This window comes from Thunnus albacares, chromosome 15 (genome assembly GCF_914725855.1).
Source record: "Thunnus albacares chromosome 15, fThuAlb1.1, whole genome shotgun sequence".
Lineage (NCBI taxonomy): Eukaryota > Metazoa > Chordata > Actinopteri > Scombriformes > Scombridae > Thunnus > Thunnus albacares.
In genome coordinates, this window is record NC_058120.1 from 4,652,353 (window position 1) to 4,669,917 (window position 17,565).

At 41.1% G+C, this 17,565-nt stretch overlaps 1 protein-coding gene across 1 annotated transcript in view; it reads left to right on the plus strand.

Annotated features, from left to right (window-relative positions):
• Nucleotides 1-17,565, plus strand: part of eipr1 (EARP complex and GARP complex interacting protein 1) — a 58,260-nt gene that overhangs the window by 1,767 nt on the left and 38,928 nt on the right. Inside the window, exons 3-4 of the mRNA XM_044374020.1 lie at nt 10,438-10,570; nt 13,993-14,149. Coding sequence (XP_044229955.1) covers nt 10,438-10,570; nt 13,993-14,149 — 290 coding nt within the window. The remainder of the gene's footprint in view (nt 1-10,437; nt 10,571-13,992; nt 14,150-17,565) is intronic.

The window sequence follows — 17,565 nt, forward strand, 5'->3', positions numbered from 1 at the left end:
TGTGGACAAGAACATACTGGATGTAGATATGTTTTAAGATCCCACCAGATATATAAAAAAAGTTACATATAATACTTTGAATAATATTTTGTGTCTGATAAGGTTTTTCCACAAAAACGTACAATTACTTTGTAAAGTATTCTTAAATTCACACTGAAAGATTCCTAATCTATGCAATTTTATTTCAAAACTGCTGGACATAAGATGTCTCCTATTTAGGAAGGAAGTTTTCCACTACAGGAGGCAACTGGCACACCCCTGTTCTTAGGCAAATTTTAGCTATTCTATCTATTTTCCCAGACATACATGATGCTACACCTGTTGGGCTCAGTCAGTATAATAATGGACCATATTATACCATGTAGTAAACTGGAAACATCTATCATAAATAACATACACTCACACACACAAAATGTACCTGAAATGAAAAATTGAAATGAGAGTCAAAGATAATCATTAAGTTTCTGGAAGAGAACATAATACAAGTTGTCACGATGCCAAAATCTTTATGAATGTCTGGAGTCAAGTTGAAGGGGCCAATTTAAAAAAATATTCTGATTGTCACTGACATGAAGAAAGTTTATCATTTCATTTCAGCCTAAAACCTAAGACCTCGATGTTAGACCTGAAAAAGCAGTTCTGATTTTGGTCAGGAGATTTATTTGTGGTCAGGTTCAAGAGTTTTTTTTAAGGCAATCAAATCTTGAGAGCGGAGAGGGTGAGCTATATTTGTTAAGGTGGTGTAACACAGTAATCATGCAGAAGGTCTTAGTCCTACACACCTGCACAGAAGCAGAGCTCAAGATATAAAGAAACCGGGATTCTGTAAAGACACTTTTGTTTTGCCCATGCCCCACGAGCAGGCTGTCCACACCTTTATTTTTATAATGAAGATACTTTCTTTTCAAAGAATGTTTTTTTTTTTGCTACCTCAGTATGAAAAAGAGACAAAAGGCATAAGAAGTGGATTTGTATTGTCAGATAAGTGTCTAAATATTTCAAGATATCATAACCTTGACATATTATTAAAAAGAAGAAGCTATCAGAAAACTAAAGAACATAACTGACAAGTGTAATATTTGGATAGTTTTTCAAACCTTGTATTGCTGATAATCTGTAGCTTGTTAATCTCTCTTTATTCATGCTATTCACTGTCAGCTCCAAAGCAACACTAGCCAAGGTTATTACTAAATACATATTTATTTGAGTGTGCGTAGTTCCTTTTCTTTAGGTAAGAAAATTACATGTATTTTACTGAGTGTGTATGTTTGGTCTGTTAGATAAATATAATGTAAAGATTTGGTCTTTGGTATTGTGGTGCGTGTGTGTGTGTGTGTGCTGAATACAAGACTTGTTTAGATTATTAAATTTAGTTCTACAACAATGACATAGAAACCATTATTTGAAAATGTATCCCAACAGTTTCTATAAAAAAATCATTCTTAATTTAATATAGCAATACAAAGATTTTATATATACAAAGATTATTAGACCAAATGAGTAGTTGGAAATATATAAACTGGAAAATAATAATCAAAATAATTGTTAGTTGCAGCCCTAAATTAATTAACATTTGAGAATCTGGAACCAGCACATGTTTGGTATTTGCATTTGCTTTAATAATGATGATCAAAATACTGCAGTTAAGTATGGTGGCTGTTTGAGCATCACTTGGGACCGCAGGTGTAGCTCAGTACAGACAGTCTCAGTCTGGCCGTCAAACACCAGTAACAGCACTTAAAGGTGCAGTGTGTAAATTTAGTGGCATCTATTGGAACAGACTTGGCAGAAACAGAATATAATATTCTTAAGTATGTTTTAATTAGTGTGTGATCCCATGAAAATAAGAACTATGTTTTTGTTACCTTAAACGGGGCTTTCCAGCTGGTGGGAAAAAGTAGCCAGCTCGGGGGGTCCAGGAACATGCTCCCCCAGAGAGAGATTTAGCTGTAAAAGCTCAAATTCGGTGGCCTTTGGCACATTTTAATATCACTATTCCATCATATACGCTGATCTCAATTATTGTATATTTTAATGAGTTTTAGCTCACACAGCCTGTAAATATCTATTAATATTAAAAACCACACCTATTCCTGACTGATCAGAACTTTTGTAATCAAGAATCATTAGACCTTATTTATTTTTTATTTATTTATTGACACCTTCACTGTGAAGTTTATCAAGACATGCCACAATGATGGTTAATGTATTGTTTTACCAGAAACATAAATGCACTCTTGTTCAACAAAAATATACAAGGTTATTTTAAGGGTGAACATGTTTCTAATCCATGTCTTATCTAGTCTGTGTATTGGTTTTGATTTAAATTAGTTATAAAATATACCTGTAGCAAATCACAACTTGTTAATCAAAACTGTTTTATTAGAATCAAAAATGGATATAATAAAGTAGCTGGCTTAAATGAGTTGTCGGCTGTTTGGCTGGCAGCTGGTGCTTATGGAAAGCTCTACTTAGAATGAGCCCTTAATATCTACATAGGCAGTGGGTCCTCTTCCACAGAAGCTGCCATGTTGCACCACCATGTTTCTACAGTAGCCCAGAATGGACAAACCAAAACTGGCTCTAGAGAGGGGCTGTCGTGTTTTCTTGAGTTTCATGTCCACCGTAGCTTTTCCTTCATGCTTGGAGGGGGAGGGGTATTCAGTTGACTGCAATCTGCAACCTCCCCACTAGATGCCACTAAATCCTACACACTGCTCCTTTAAGCCAAGTGCCATCCTTAATAATAGATCTGAATCTGTTGCATGTACATCCATGTTGTGTGTGCATCCAGGGTTTCTCTGCAAAAGTCTGTGTGTGTGTTTGTGTGTTTTTTTACTTTGAGTATGTTTGTGTGTCTGTATGTGTGTGAAGGAGGAGAAGTGTGAGAGAGAGGAGTGCGTGCATGCATGCATGCATGCACGTCTTGCAGAGGTCATTACAGAGACAGATGACAGAAACAGTTGGCTCTAAACGGGGGGAGAAATAATTAGCTCTCTGAGAGCGAGAGAGAGAAAAAGAGAAATGTCTGCCTGGAAAAAACGAGCCTATTTTCTGGCAGACTTTAGTGTGAAAATGGTCTGGCACTGAATGCAGACCTAGTTCAATCCAAGTCTTGTGTTGCGAGTCTAATACAGAGCTTGTTGGGAATGGTGACAATGCATCCCAGTCGATCTGTGTGATTTCTTATTACTTCTCCCAACACTTCCCTCCACTGTAGCATGAGCACGGATCTGAAACACAAGAAAACCAAAGAGGTAAATTCTTTGTTGTAGTCTAAATCAAATCTTAGTACAGTGATTTGATTTTGTTTTAATGAGGGTGCTAATGGCCAGGGGCAGATCTGGTGGGGGTGGGGGGCAGCTGTCCTCCCTCTAGATTCCCCCACCAAGCCCCCCCTAATTTTCCTGCTCCTTAAACTGTAATTGTAAAATAAATGTAATTTTCAGTCACCACTATGGTCTTAAGGTGTCCAAAGCACTGAAATAAGGAAGAACTAGAAAGAAAATCCATAATTCATAATGCTCACTTTGGCCCCTGCAAACTGTTGGTATGGCATTGTGCCAAACACAGACAGACAGTGGCAGCCAGTCAGAACAACACAACACACGGAGTGACTGAGTGCTGCAGCATCTGGAGGTGAAGTCATGTCAGAGGTTCTCTGTGTGAAGTTTAACCACCATAACCAGTTTAACTCAAACAAAGTTAGGTCAGCAATGAATGTAATTACTCTATGCTAAACTTCATTCAATAACCAAAGCATGTCTGTAATAACGTTAGCCTCAATTTTAGTAGATATCAAAAGCTGCAGCGTTGTGGTGTTAAACACTGTGAAGTTAGGTTTGAATCCATCACGTTTAGGGAATGTGGGTTGTCGGGACCGTAGCCTAACAACTACACGTCAGTGCTATTTTTGTTTGATTAGCAAATATACAACTGCTCTTCTAATATAGTACAGCACAGAGTCAACACACACACAGGCTGCTGCATCCTTGACTGTCAGACTGAATATATTAGTCAACAGGGGATTAAATATCACTCAGTGCTAAATCTGATTGTTGTTTTATTGTAGTTTATTAACCACATGCTCCTACAGTGTAATGAAATACATGGATTTTAACCATGAGATCCGTTTACATCTTGACTAGTGTAGGTCAGAGTAGTTGGACTGGTGTGCAGTACAGACTGAAAATGAAAAGTCACAGAGAGAAGAGATGAGGAAAGAGGAGAAGAGAAATATAGTTGTTCTCAGTATTGAGAACAGCATAACAACTGTCACCTTAAACCCCCCCCTCTAGTGTATTTTGGCATTTTTAACATATTTCATATTTTTCTGAGTCATTTCCTGACAATGTTGATTAGCCACACTGTTTGCTTAATATTTTTTGACAAATTACTTAATTTTACACCCAAAGTTCAAAAATGTAAGCAGTTGCTAAAATGGAACAATGATGTATGACTATAGTAGAACACTGCAGTAATACGTCATCCTCATAAAATCCCTTTGTTTATGAGAGCGTCACATAGGCTGCCGATACAGTATCAGGCACCTGTGTTTCAAACTAAATACTTGCTGCAGATGTGCTGCAACAACAGATAAATGCTTAAAATGTAAATAATTAATTTCAACTGAACACTCTCAAACCAAAATCAGCACAGAAATTAACGTTTAATGTAGTTAAAGCAGGAAAGTCAGTCAATCAGTCTTCAATGAACTATAAATGAATGTGTGTGATTCTTACAGTATCTGCTGTCCACAGCTGCTTTATACTGTATGAGAAGCTTCTCTTTCATTTCATTAAATCCCTGCAGCATCTGAAGGCAGCAGGACTGATATGTTGATAAAACCACAGCCAGAGCGCAGTGCTGTTACACACAGCTGTTCACTAAACTGCCTTAAAACAACACCAGGCTGCTACAGTATAACTACACACACACACCTCTACACACAGTAGTATTAACTAGATGATCCATCAATAAAGCCATTGTCTAACTTCACCTATAGATTTCACATATCTCTGATACTGACATGTAAGCTAGTCTATATAGCTAATGCTGTTGTAAGCAGTTAGGCTATAACATCACTACCGTTCAGACACATCGTGAGTGCGCTAGAATGGCATTCTGGTTGCCATGGTAATGGATTACTACTATTAACCACACCCCTATTCTCTGTTTGAGAAAGAGCGTTAAACAGGAAGTAACACTGGCTGGAGTACGGCTTTAAGCTGTCATAAACTGTGGTCTGATAGGTAGTGCAGAGCCAGTAAGACCTCACATTTTTTTGTATTATTCATAATCTTGTTCATAATGCAATGTAAGAATAAACATTGTAAAAAATATATTTGTGGATCTTTTGTTGAATCCATTTACCTACAGAAGTAGAATTGTATTTCTATTTGGGGACCCCCACATATTATGCCCTTCCATGCCACCCTGCCATAACTTCTTGCCACCCCATGTAAAATTTTCTAGATCTGCCACTGCTAATGGCACATACTTGCACAGATTGAAGTTGACCATCACAAGAGAATTAGTTGGTTGTCAATCCTAAACAGTGGTCCTAGATCTCAATGTGATTCAGCGCTTGAAGAACCAAATGCAGACCGTCAAAATTCTGACAGTGTCAAGGCCTCAGTATGCTTCAAACAAAGCGCTTATTAGATTGTTGAACAGCCCCTGAAACCCTTCTTTGGATGTTGGAAAGAGTGGGCGGCTTTGTCTGTCAGTTCCTGTAACTTTTTGGAACAGACAATCTGACAATCACGCCCACTTCGCACAAGCATTGGCCAGGTGTGTGAAATAAAGGTAGAGTGTTAACGTTTTGAGTGCAACACCATGAATGTCTTCAAGGAGAGACTGTCTGAAAGGGTGTGCCGTCATACCCCTTTTTTTTGCATTGAGACCGCAAAGACGTGCAGAGTTCTTGCATAGACGTTGGGGAAGCAGTGGGATGTAGCCAGGACGAGGCAATAATGTCAGGCCCTTTGCCCGGCCTTCGAGTGTGGCAGTACAGAACACAATTTCCTTTAGACGTGATCAGACATGTTGTACGAGCTAGTTTGTTTGGAGCATATCTCACAATGTCATTGCTGCTACAACATTTCTACAAAGCAACTAACTGAAAAACAGCTTTTTTGATCAAAGAAACCCTGCTAGTGTGGTGACCAATGCTTGTTTTTTTTGTGTTTTGCCACATTTATGAAATGTGACAGTTTATGATGTGTCTCCTTGCACATTTTTTTCTTTTTCATACATTGTACGATTTACCAGGCCTTTATTCATCAAAATTGATACCCTGACAAAGATTTAGACCAAGATTTGATTGCATCTTTCAGTGTAAACATAGTTTACTAACTTGTTTCTTTGTTTTCTGGTAATGAAGTCGAAGAGTGTTCGAAGCTGTAGATCCTAAAAAGGATCATTATTCATTTTTTTTGGTCATGACCCTACATTTTAATCAGTGGTTGAGTAAGTGCAGTCGGTTTTAATCATGAAGCTCATTGTCTTTTCCTCTCTGCATAAGTTTTCTGGCCAACATTGGTTAGCTCACTGTGTCTGAGTTTGAACTTGCAATATGAAAAATGTTTTTTCGATTGGCATTTCAGCCGTGATAGCTCCTGCTGTACCCATAAGCCTCCTGGCCTCTCCACCTCCCATTAAGCATAATGCAGGGTGGAAATGTCTCTCTTAACTCGCCGAGCACCTCTCAAATCCCTCAGAGACCAATAGCAGGAATGACAGATCGGAGGGCACGTCGGCATGGCATTTAAGGCTGCTAACGAGATAAAGCGCCCGAGCTTGGCACCTCTCACCCGCTCGCTACTCCTCCGCCCCGCTTACTGTCATCTGTGCGGCTAAAGAGCTTTAGTGTAGAGGCCCCTGAAGTGGGGGCCATGAGCCAGCTTGGCTTTATCCCTCCCTTACCCCCTCTTCCCAATCCCCCTCCTCTCCTCCTCCCTGCCTCAATTCCTCCCACCTTCGGCACATTAATAAAAGAGCTGGGCCGGGTGCCCAAGTGGCTGAAGGCTATGAGTCACTCCCCAGGCCTGGAAGAGTGAGGGATAAATCACCTGGGGGAGGAGGGCTGGAACTTCTCTCTCCCCTCACACCTGGGTTCATTCAGGGGGACCCTATTACTAGGCCCTCCAATTACCCTGTCCCGCCGGCTTGAATTTATTTGTACCGCTCCCCCACCACCATAAAATTATAACTTTGCGTAATAATTTTTTGCTCGATGCAGTCCAACCCAAGGTTAATAGCCGCCTAGCTGACTTTGAGGCGGCTGAAGGATGCTGCCGCTCCGATGCTCTTCTCCTCCTCCTCCTCACGCCCCCTCCTTTCATCCTCTTGTTCAGCCTGTAAAAGTAGTACAGGGAAGGGGAGTGGAAGTGCCTAGCAGGAGTTATTGTCCAGTGCAACCCCATTAACGGTCCCCCAAGGTGCTGTAAGTGTCTTTCTTATGGGAGAAACCGCCATTAATTGTCTGATCAAACCTTGAGACCCTCACTGTTTTACTGCATTGTGGGCCCTGAACTGCATTCAATCGAGGGCCCTCATAGAATAGATTTCCATCTAATGAAAAGAGTTCAGTAAGGAGGACTTCTTATTAACGTCTTATGGATAAAAGTTTAGCTTGTTTGTTGAACTTGTGTGCTGTAAAGTTTGGACGGCAGTTGATTGTGTTTTCAAGTGCAGCCAAGGCCTCGGCATTACACCTGGTCAAGGAGCTAAAGCCCATCATGCACCAAGTATTTATAGTTGAGGCTCGTATAGTAGTTTAGGTGTAATTGTTAAGTTTTAGGAACGCATCTTTGTATACTTGATCATGGATCCCTGGAAATGGATACTGAGCTTGTGCGAATTGCTGAAACCTGCAGTGATTAAGCAAAGAATTCTGGTCCTGATACCAAAGTTATTTTTTGATACCTTACTTTAAGAACTATAAAGATGTTTTTCTACAAAAAGCATTTTTCTATATAACAAATGAAGACGGGCTTCTCAAATGTTAAGTGTTGTTTTTACAAAGGCATCTGTCTAAGATCTGTTGTAGAAATACTGTCTAAAATTGGGAGAAGTATTATTTGTGTCATACCCTTTTGAGAATTTCAGCAAGCATTCAACGCCAACTTTTGGTGCTTTACAGTTTTTGATGCTCAGGGCTATGGACACACTTGGTACTAATAAAGTCTTGAGGTTTGATTTCCTATGTACAGCCTCATTATATTTTGGCATAGACAAGAGGTTTCTCTTGAGTATCCCAAATAATATTGGTACTGGTAGACTTTTTGTTGCCATTTAAGGTTTTAGCATCAGTTATTCAAAGAAAACAGGAATTTGCTGATTGTCTTGTCTTTAACCGGAAACCTTCACAGAGGGTTGTGAAACACTGCTTTCATAGATATTAAAGTATACTAAAGGAACTGTTCAACATTTTGGGAAACACACCTTCCCTTTCTTTCTGAGAGTTAGATGAGAAGATCAATACCACTCTCATGTTTATGTGTTATGTACAAAGTCTAGCCTAGCTTAGCATAAAAACTGGAAACATGGGACAACAGCTAGCCTTGCTCTGTCCACAGTTCCTAAACATGTCCACCAGCGCTTCTAAAGTTGTGTTAATTATTAAGCTTTACAGGTGTTGCATAGGTATATTTTTTCATTTTGAAAAGAGCCAGGCTAGCAGTTTATCCCTGCTTCCAGTCTTCAGTCTAAGCTAGGTTTATTGCTTCCTGGCACAGACATGAGTGGTATCAGACTTATAGTCTAAAGCCCCTTTTTAGACGTGGAATATGGAAATCTGCTGGCTTTATCTATCTGCTCAAGTGATGGATTTTTTTGTCATTCAGACATGGGTGTCTGTTACGTTAATGTTCCTTAGAGCTTGATTCATTTACGGCAAGAGCCACAATACGTGCACAGTATCTGGTGGCATCACTGAAAAATAGTGATGAGTTTATGATATGAAGAAGGAAAGAGTGTTCTCAGTTCTTTTACAGCCTGCGTTACTGGTGGATTTTAAAACATATTTTGCTGTTGAAGCCTTAATTAATGACCATTAATGAGCTCCTCTTCTCACTAGTGAATCCTCTAATAAATTAAATAATAAAAAAGTTTCATCTTACACTATTAGAAAAGGAATTCTGCTGCCTAGTTTATGATGCTCCACAGTACACAAGCATGTTGAGACGTTAAGTTGGGGCTCTCATTTGATCTATTTTCAAACATGCTGTATGTGAAGTGTTTTGCTGGATTTTCTGTTATTCATCCATGCTGTTGACATGGGTAAAACTGCTGGTTGGATTATTATGTTATTATTATGTTTTTTTTCTACCTCTCTTTCTTTGTGGTCACACTGCAAGGGGAAAATGATTTTTAATACTGGCAGGTGGACCGATCTGACATGAGAAGGATCTCTTCAACTTAAAATTGGCTCATTCACAGTGTGTTGTTTAACAGACGAGGTCTGAAAGGGCTTGATTCATGAAAACAGATAAGCATTTTTCCCTAAATGTTGTACTATAAACTCAGCAGTTTATACTGACGTTTAATGATCATAAAGCCAGAGAGACACTACGTTCTCCACTGAGAGCAACTACTCAACACTTTCATAAGGTGCAATTCACATTTTCTACACTATCGCTATGGCATTCTTCACCTACAGCACATGTTAACACCTGAGGGCATTTGGGATTTTCAGTAGTATCAGTAGTAGTGTCTGAGTGGTACATTTAGACTGCAAATAAAGTTACATTCTGTAAATACTGCAGAAAGGACATTATTCCGCATTGTTTCTGCCCAACTCATGAGTGCCACACTATACTCAGCTGAAGTTACACACTCACCATACAGACGAACCAGACGTTTGAAGTTAGAGCACTCTTAGCTAAAGCTAAATTTTCCATCTGCTGACAAAGGCTTGCTTACAAGAAAAGACTTTGAAAAACAACACAATTAAAGCTCTTTCACAGGAAAGCTCTCTTGGATAATGCACCTCATCCCCAGCCCCTTTTAGCACGGCTATTTGTCTAAAAAAAAAAGATGGAACGAGCTTTTATCGATTTCCCTTTTTGTTGTACCTTTTCCACTGACTCCTCATATGCAGAACTCCCATGAATCCGGCATGACTTCTAAAAAGTGTCTTAATCGTCGCTTTAAAGGCCAAATCAAGATGAAAAGTCTGCAGCCGTATGAAGTTGACGACAGGAAAAAAAAAGAACCAAAGCGACGACTGCCTTGAAATTACGTTTACTGTCATATTAAAAAGAGGAACCTTCTTCTTCTTTTTTTTGGGGGGGGGGGGGGGGAATCAGAGGAGCGTGTGGAGCTTTGAACTGTGCCTGGTGTGTGGAGGGAGGAGCACACAGTGTTTTTAACTCTAGCTTCATACTCAACACATCTCCTCTCTCTCTCTCTCCTTTTCTGCTTTCCTTCCAGATCCACATCATTGACTTTGATGATGAGAATAACATCATTAATAAGAATGTCCTTCTGCACCAAGCTGGGGAGATATGGCACATTGGCGCCAGTCCTGCAGATAAGGCTGTGCTTACCACCTGCTATAACAAAAGTGAGTCCTACTGTTTCCTTCTGTCTCTTGTTTCCCCATTCGCTGCCTCCTTATGCATCATGTTTCTCTTTTTCTTCCTTTGTCTTCTTTTTTTCTTTTTCTCCGTGTTTCTTTTCATCAGATTACCTCATGCAGTTTAGTTGAGAATCATAACGTGGAGTCGCTCTTTAACACGTGATCAATAACAGCTCGTCTGTCTTCGCAGGTCCGACAGCAGCAGCTGTGTTAGGAGTCATGTTCAGACTCTGATAGAATCAATACTAATGTGTGGACATGATGACCCACATGAGGGATAATAGCGGCAGCTGCAAACTCGCTATGGCTGGAGAAAATCTGTGAAGCTCACATGTAGATCATCCGTGTTTTTATGTGAAGTTTTCTCGTGAAATTTACGTTGTTTTTTTTTCTTTCAGCATTGTATTTAATTGGAAGTAGAGAAAAAAAAAAGCTTCTATGATATAACAATCCTAATAAAGAAAACCTGTTTAGTAAAAAAGTCCTTTGGGATCGCAGGAGAAACTGTATCAGTGGTGTCAGAGCGTGCCAGTCCAATTTTGTTGAAACTGAACCTCGTATATTTCAGCAGTGGTTACAACCACAAAAACCAGCACCCATGGCCAGATTAACAATAATATTTTATCACCCTCATAACCCTCTCAGTGTGATACAGTACACTGCCGTAGCTTTGATAAGTAACACTATTTTTATTTCAAATTGCAGGTGATAGGGCCGTAGTTTTCTTCCCCATTAACACATCATAGAGTAATAGAGTTATTCTAATCATTAACACATGTCAAGATGCAAATACAGTTTTTTGGAGATATCACTAAAAATAGAGCCTGACCAGCACTGATACTGAGACTGATACTGGTTAGTTCCTATCATCCACAAGCGAACAAGTGCAGTTGTATATGATGGATGCCGTTAGCTAGACACAAAATCAAAGCCACATTTGATTTGATACATTTTTGTATACGCCCCTGAGCTCAAGATGAGTCATTAAACTTATGAAAATATTTTATAGGTTGCATGTAACAAGAGATAACTGGACACAGGATTAGAACTGGGAATTGAATATTTTATTTCACTGTGGCTTTAGTATTATTTATCTATATATACATATTATTCTTTATTAACACTCAGATGTGACGTTCTATGTATTAATATGCATTTATACATACGTATGCCTACAGTATGTTCATACAGGTTGCATTATATTTAGTTGTTCAGATAACTGCCTGTATGAGAGTGCACATGTTATCTTGTATTGGGAGGAAGTAGGAGCTCTTACTGTGAGGATTGAAGAAACAGGTTGTTTTGTTGATGTAGTCGTTGCACGTGAAGCGTTTTGTGAACATGGCCAGTAAAGCAGTTATCTAGTAACTCAAAAAGTCTTCTTGTTGAGTAACACAGAAACTCAGGTATTTCCTGTTTCCTGAGACATATCACACATAACTCTCATCACATTTAGACTCAAATGTTGCGAAATCCTCATCAAGACTGTTTTTGGGTTCATGTTGGACTCATCACTTACTGAAACTGATGAAAGTGGGTTTTCTCGACCTCTGAGGATTTCTTGAATTTAAATATTGAAGAATTTCAACCATGATATGTATTTAACGAGTCAGTACAGTTGAAAATGATCTCATCAGTGCTCTGTGGTGGACAAACTATGTGATGGTGACATTGAAAAACAACACCGGCATTTGTACACCGCAGTTGTACGCAGTGTGCTGTACTGTACTGTACTGTATGCCACACCAATGCAGGAATGACACTTAAATTATAGATTACAATCTAGAGCTGCAACAATTAGTTGATTAATCAATCGACAGAAAATGAATCACCAACTATTTTGATAATTAATCGTTGACCAATTAATCGTTTTGAGTCATTTAAAAAAAATGATCCATGTTCCATCTTCTCAAATGTTCAGGTTATTAAGTTCTCTATGATAGTAAAGTAAATATGGCTGGGTTATGGACTGTTGGTTGTTTGAGGATGTGACCTTGGGCTTTGGGAAACATTGATAGACCAAATGATTAATTGAAAAAATAATCAACAGATTAATCAATATTATTTATTAATCAATTTGAAAAATAATCATTAGTTGAAGTCCTATTACAATCTCATTTTAGTTACAATGTCCTGCCTATTGGCCAAGTGTCAATCTTAAACACTGTATATGTACAATATGTGCAGTCTAGGCTATAGTGCTTCCTAAGGTCAGAATGGTGATGTGCCACTTGTGCTGTGTGTGTGTCAGAGAGTGTTTTTTAATCTCTGTGAGGACCAAAGTGAGCTAGACCTGGAGAGTGAGGACACTTCTTCAAAGGGTTGTTTAAAACTTAACACTCGGTTTTATGATTGAGGTTACAACTGGGTTAAGGTTATGGCTATGGCTAGGGAATACATCATGGCGATGAGGGTCCTCTCAGGTGTAGAAGAGGTGTGTGTGTGTGTCTGAGGTTACGTCATACAGGAGCTGACAACCATGTCAGATGGGGCAGGGAGAGGTTGATGCAGAGTGCGCTGTAGGCCTTTAGGGGTAGATACTTCTGGGACAGGGTGTAGTCACTGTCTCCCCTCAACCTCCACTGCCCTCCTCTTCCTCTCCTCCTTCTCCTCTTTTTTCCCCCCCCCTCCGTCTCTCGCTCTCTGTCAGCTGAGTTCTACATGCTTGAGTTCACAGAATGACAGCCACTCTGGACCGGGCTGAAACCCAGACAGCCCACTACGCACTGCTGCACACACCACACACACACACACACACACACACACACATATATATACTGTACATAGAAACACACACACAGGAGTAATAAACACAAACACACATACACAAGTGAGTTCATATAGCGTTTCCATACCGCCTCCCACTGGCACTTTAGTATGTGAGCAAGAAAAGGCTTTTGTTCAAGATGATTGCTTGCCCACTTACTCCAAGTGCAAGGTTGTCTAAAACCACTCAAGAGCCTGTGGACTCGCACCACGTTGCTTTTTAATTTGACAAATAGGCCTAACGCCAGTTTTTCATAGCCCAACGCCTGCCCACACAATATCAATATCTACACCAAAAAGAAATTAGGCTATTTTGCTCTCACTTTTCTTTCTTTCTCTCTCTCTTTCTGCTCTGTCTCTCCCTCTCTCTGTGATTGGTTATGCCCTCCAGCCTCAAACTTTTACTCCAATTACTGTATCAATTCTACATTTAGTCCACTGGTTCCAATTAGCAGCTCTGGCTCTGGTGCGCTTGTGCCAAAATAACTCATTTGTGATGTGGATTTGGAGGAAAGTGTGTCCACGTCACAGCGTCAGCGCCTGTCCGCCACACACACACACACACACACACACACACACACATAAAATAACAGTGTAACAGTATGTGAATGATTGTGCGTGTGTGTGTTGTTCTCTTCCAGCTAGTGACAGCAGGGTGGTGTCCTGTGCGGCAGTGTGGCGGATGCCCTCCGATTGGGAGACAGGAAGCCACGAGTCACCTGACGACTCCGCCCACAACCCCCAAACCCTGGAGCTGCTCTGTCACCTAGACGACAGCGCCCATGGCAACACTTCCTGGTAGGTGTTGCTGGGGAACAGTTGCATTCGGGTAAACTGCTGTGAGAGTTATAGTACAAGTGATGCACACTACGCATTACAACTTATTTTGAAAGTTTGAAATAGTAATGATAACTCAAAGTGCACTTACTAGCATTTTACTGGCGCTTTCACCTGAATCTCACAGTCTTCATCAGGAAACCATGTGTTGAAACCACCAGAGGAAAGAAAGCACATAGGTAGACTTTGAGTTTGAATTATGACGTCAAACTTATTTTTTTTCCAATGTCTATAATTAAAACTTTGACACTCAGCTGTTTTGAACGTGCTTCCTAAAGCACAATTAGTGACCCACATGATAGATTTTGTGCTGATCATGGTAATAAATAGGAAAAAGTAATACATACAGAATAAATCCTTGGATTTTATGGCGCTATGTAAACCAACTATATAGCTTGAAGTTTGCTTGTATATGATGCCTCTATACATCACCAATATGTGCTCTGAAAAGCATTGGTAGGCACTTTGCTGTCTGATTTGCTTTCCTCAAATGAAGAAGCAAACACTCAACAGGTAGATTCAGGAAGGATATTTTCTGATACTGATAGAGGTTCAAAATTCAACTGGAATCATTTAGAAACTACAGTGAGCAGTGAAATCACTGCAGGTGGCAGAGATACAGGTTGTAGCCGGTAGGTTGTAGGCTCTCCTCTCCTCTCCTCTCCTGTTTCCTCCTCTGCTGACCTCTCCTCTTCTCTCCTCTCTTCTCTCTTTTTTCTTCCTCTCCTCTCCTCTCCTCTCCTCTCCTCTCCTCTCCTCTCCTCTCCTCTCCTCTCCTCTCCTCTCTTGTTTCCTCCTCTGCCGACCTCTCCTCTTTTTTCTTTCTCTCCTCTCTTTTTTCTTCCTCTCCTCTCCTCTCTTCTCCTCTTCTCTCTTGTTTCCTCCCCTGCCGTACTTTCCTCTTCTCTCGTTTCCTCCTCTCCTCTCTCTTGTTTCCTCCTCTCCTCTCCTCTCTCGTTTCCTCCTCTCCTCTCTTGTTTCCTCCTCTGCCGACCTCTCCTCTTCTCTCATTTCCTCCTCTCCTCTCCTTTCCTCTCTCTCGTTTCCTCCTCTCCTCTCCTCTCCTCTCCTCTCCTCTCCTCTCCTCTCCTCTCCTCTCCTCTCCTCTCCTCTCCTCTTTTCTCCTCTCCTCTCCTCTCCTCTTTTCTCCTCTCCTCTCCTCTCCTCTCCTCTCCTCTCTTTTTTCTTCCTCTCCTCTCTCTTTTTTCTTCCTCTCCTCTCCTCTCTTCTCCTCTTCTCTCTTGTTTCCTCCTCTCTTCTCTCTTTTTTCTTCCTCTCCTCTCCTCTCTTCTCCTCTTCTCTCTTGTTTCCTCCTCTCTTCTCTTTTTTCTTCCTCTCCTCTCTCTTGTTTCCTCCTCTCTTCTCTCTTTTTTCTTCCTCTCCTCTTCTCTCTAGTTTCCTCCTCTGCCGTTCTCTCCTCTTCTCTCGTTTCCTCTCCTCTCTCTTGTTTCCTCCTCTCCTATCCTCTCTTCCCCTCTCCTCTCTTCTCTCTTCTCTTCTAATCTCCTCCTCTCCATCTATACTCTTATTACCCTCTCTATCTGTATCTCTCCTCCATCTGAATGTTTTTTTATTTTTTTGGCTCAGACTATTGACTGGCCCACATCTCAGATTGTAGTCACGGCTCGATCCTTTTGTCTTACAGTCGCAGCTCCTGTGCACAATGCCTCGCCATAACTCACCGCCTATGAGAATGAAAATCAATGGTCATTCCCCTTTTTAGTCCACTGTTCATCGGCTGCCTCATGATTGCTATCATTTTTAGAGGCGCCAATCAGTTAGCGTGATGCATACTGTAGCAGGTGTGTGCGAGCGATAGATAAAGATGGAGGGGAATGAGGAAGAAGAAGAAGAAGAAGGAAAGAGAAAGATGGAGAGAGGCTCACAAAGAAGAGCGCGAGATAGGAGAAGAATGATTGAATTAGTGCAACTGGGTGTATGTTTTGTGCTTGTGTGTATAGAGGAGGGGGGTTGTATGTGCGGGGGTGCACCCATGTACATTTGTACAGTGTGTGTGTGTGTGTGTGTGTGTGTGTGTGTGTGTGTGTGTGTGTGTGTGTGTGTGTGCGTCAGGGGGCAGGTCAAGCAAGGCTGATGGCTAAAGATTGATGGCTGTGGACTCCACCATCTTAACACCCTGAGAGCTGTAACCCTCACAAGGGCACCACACTGTTTCTGTGTGTGTGTGTGTGTGTGTGTGTGTGTGTGTGTGTGGTGAGGGAACGTGCATTTGGTGTTGTGAAGCCTGTAGCCTATGCTGTGCACTATTGGCTTCCCTAGATGGATGGCTTTGGTCTGCTGCCCACCTCCTCCATCTCTCCATGTCACACACACACACACACACAAACACACACAAACACGCGCACGCTTATCCCCACTCACTCTGATAATGCTGGCAGCTTGCACCACTGTTAGTGTGTGTGTGTGTGTGTGCATGTTTGTGTATTTAAGCAGACAAAAAGTAAAGAGATTGGAGTTTGTATTCTTATGAGGTTTTTTTGTCTGTTTCATGTGTGTGTGCGTGTGTTTGTTCACCTGCCTGTGTGTGTTTGTGTCCACCGTAGCGTGTCTGCCCGTGTGTAGCCCACATCCTCCATTCGTGTGTTTTCCGGTCAGCGTGCTCGCTTGCTGGTGTCCCTCCACTCCCACTAACAATAACACTTTCTCCTTCCTCCAAATCCCCTCATTGTTTGGGTGGGCAAACATTTGAGCCTCTGCCCTGTTGTGAAGCGTGCTCTGAATGGAAATATCGGCAAAATACACACACAAAAAAAAGAACAGGGCTAAACAAAGCTCGGGGAAAATCATGTTTTTTTTGGTGCGTATGTGTGTGCATCATGGCGTTTTTTTTTTTTTTTTTTTTCTTCTTCTCATTCTTCTCGCACTTGGTTTCGATAGGGAGCTGTGCCAGTTGAGCGAATCGATTCCCATGGAGCCATTTGAGCCAATCAGGGCCCTAGGAGGGAATGGTAAAGCGCAAAAGGCAACGAGGTTGATTTTCTAAAGTGGGGTGTGACAGGAGGGGGGTAGGAGGTGTTTGTGGGTGTGATTGTGTGTGTTTGTGCACACACACATGAATGCAATCATGTGTATTATTGTGCAATCATTTCGAGTGAAAGGCTTTGAGTCTTTCACTCGAAAGTATATACTGTATGTCTAACTCCTTTCATCCTGTAGTGCGTGAGAGGGTCTCTGTTGTCTGTGTATGTGGCTGGTCATGCAAACGTGTGTGTGAGTGTGTGTAGGTGGTGTGTATATGTGTGTAGCCGATATCTTGGTGATCACTGAGCGTGATTTTCACTGTGAGGGTCCCCTAGTCCCAATCAATTGGACCCCGGTAGTGGGCTCTCATGCAGACTATCAGCCCTGTGTGTGTG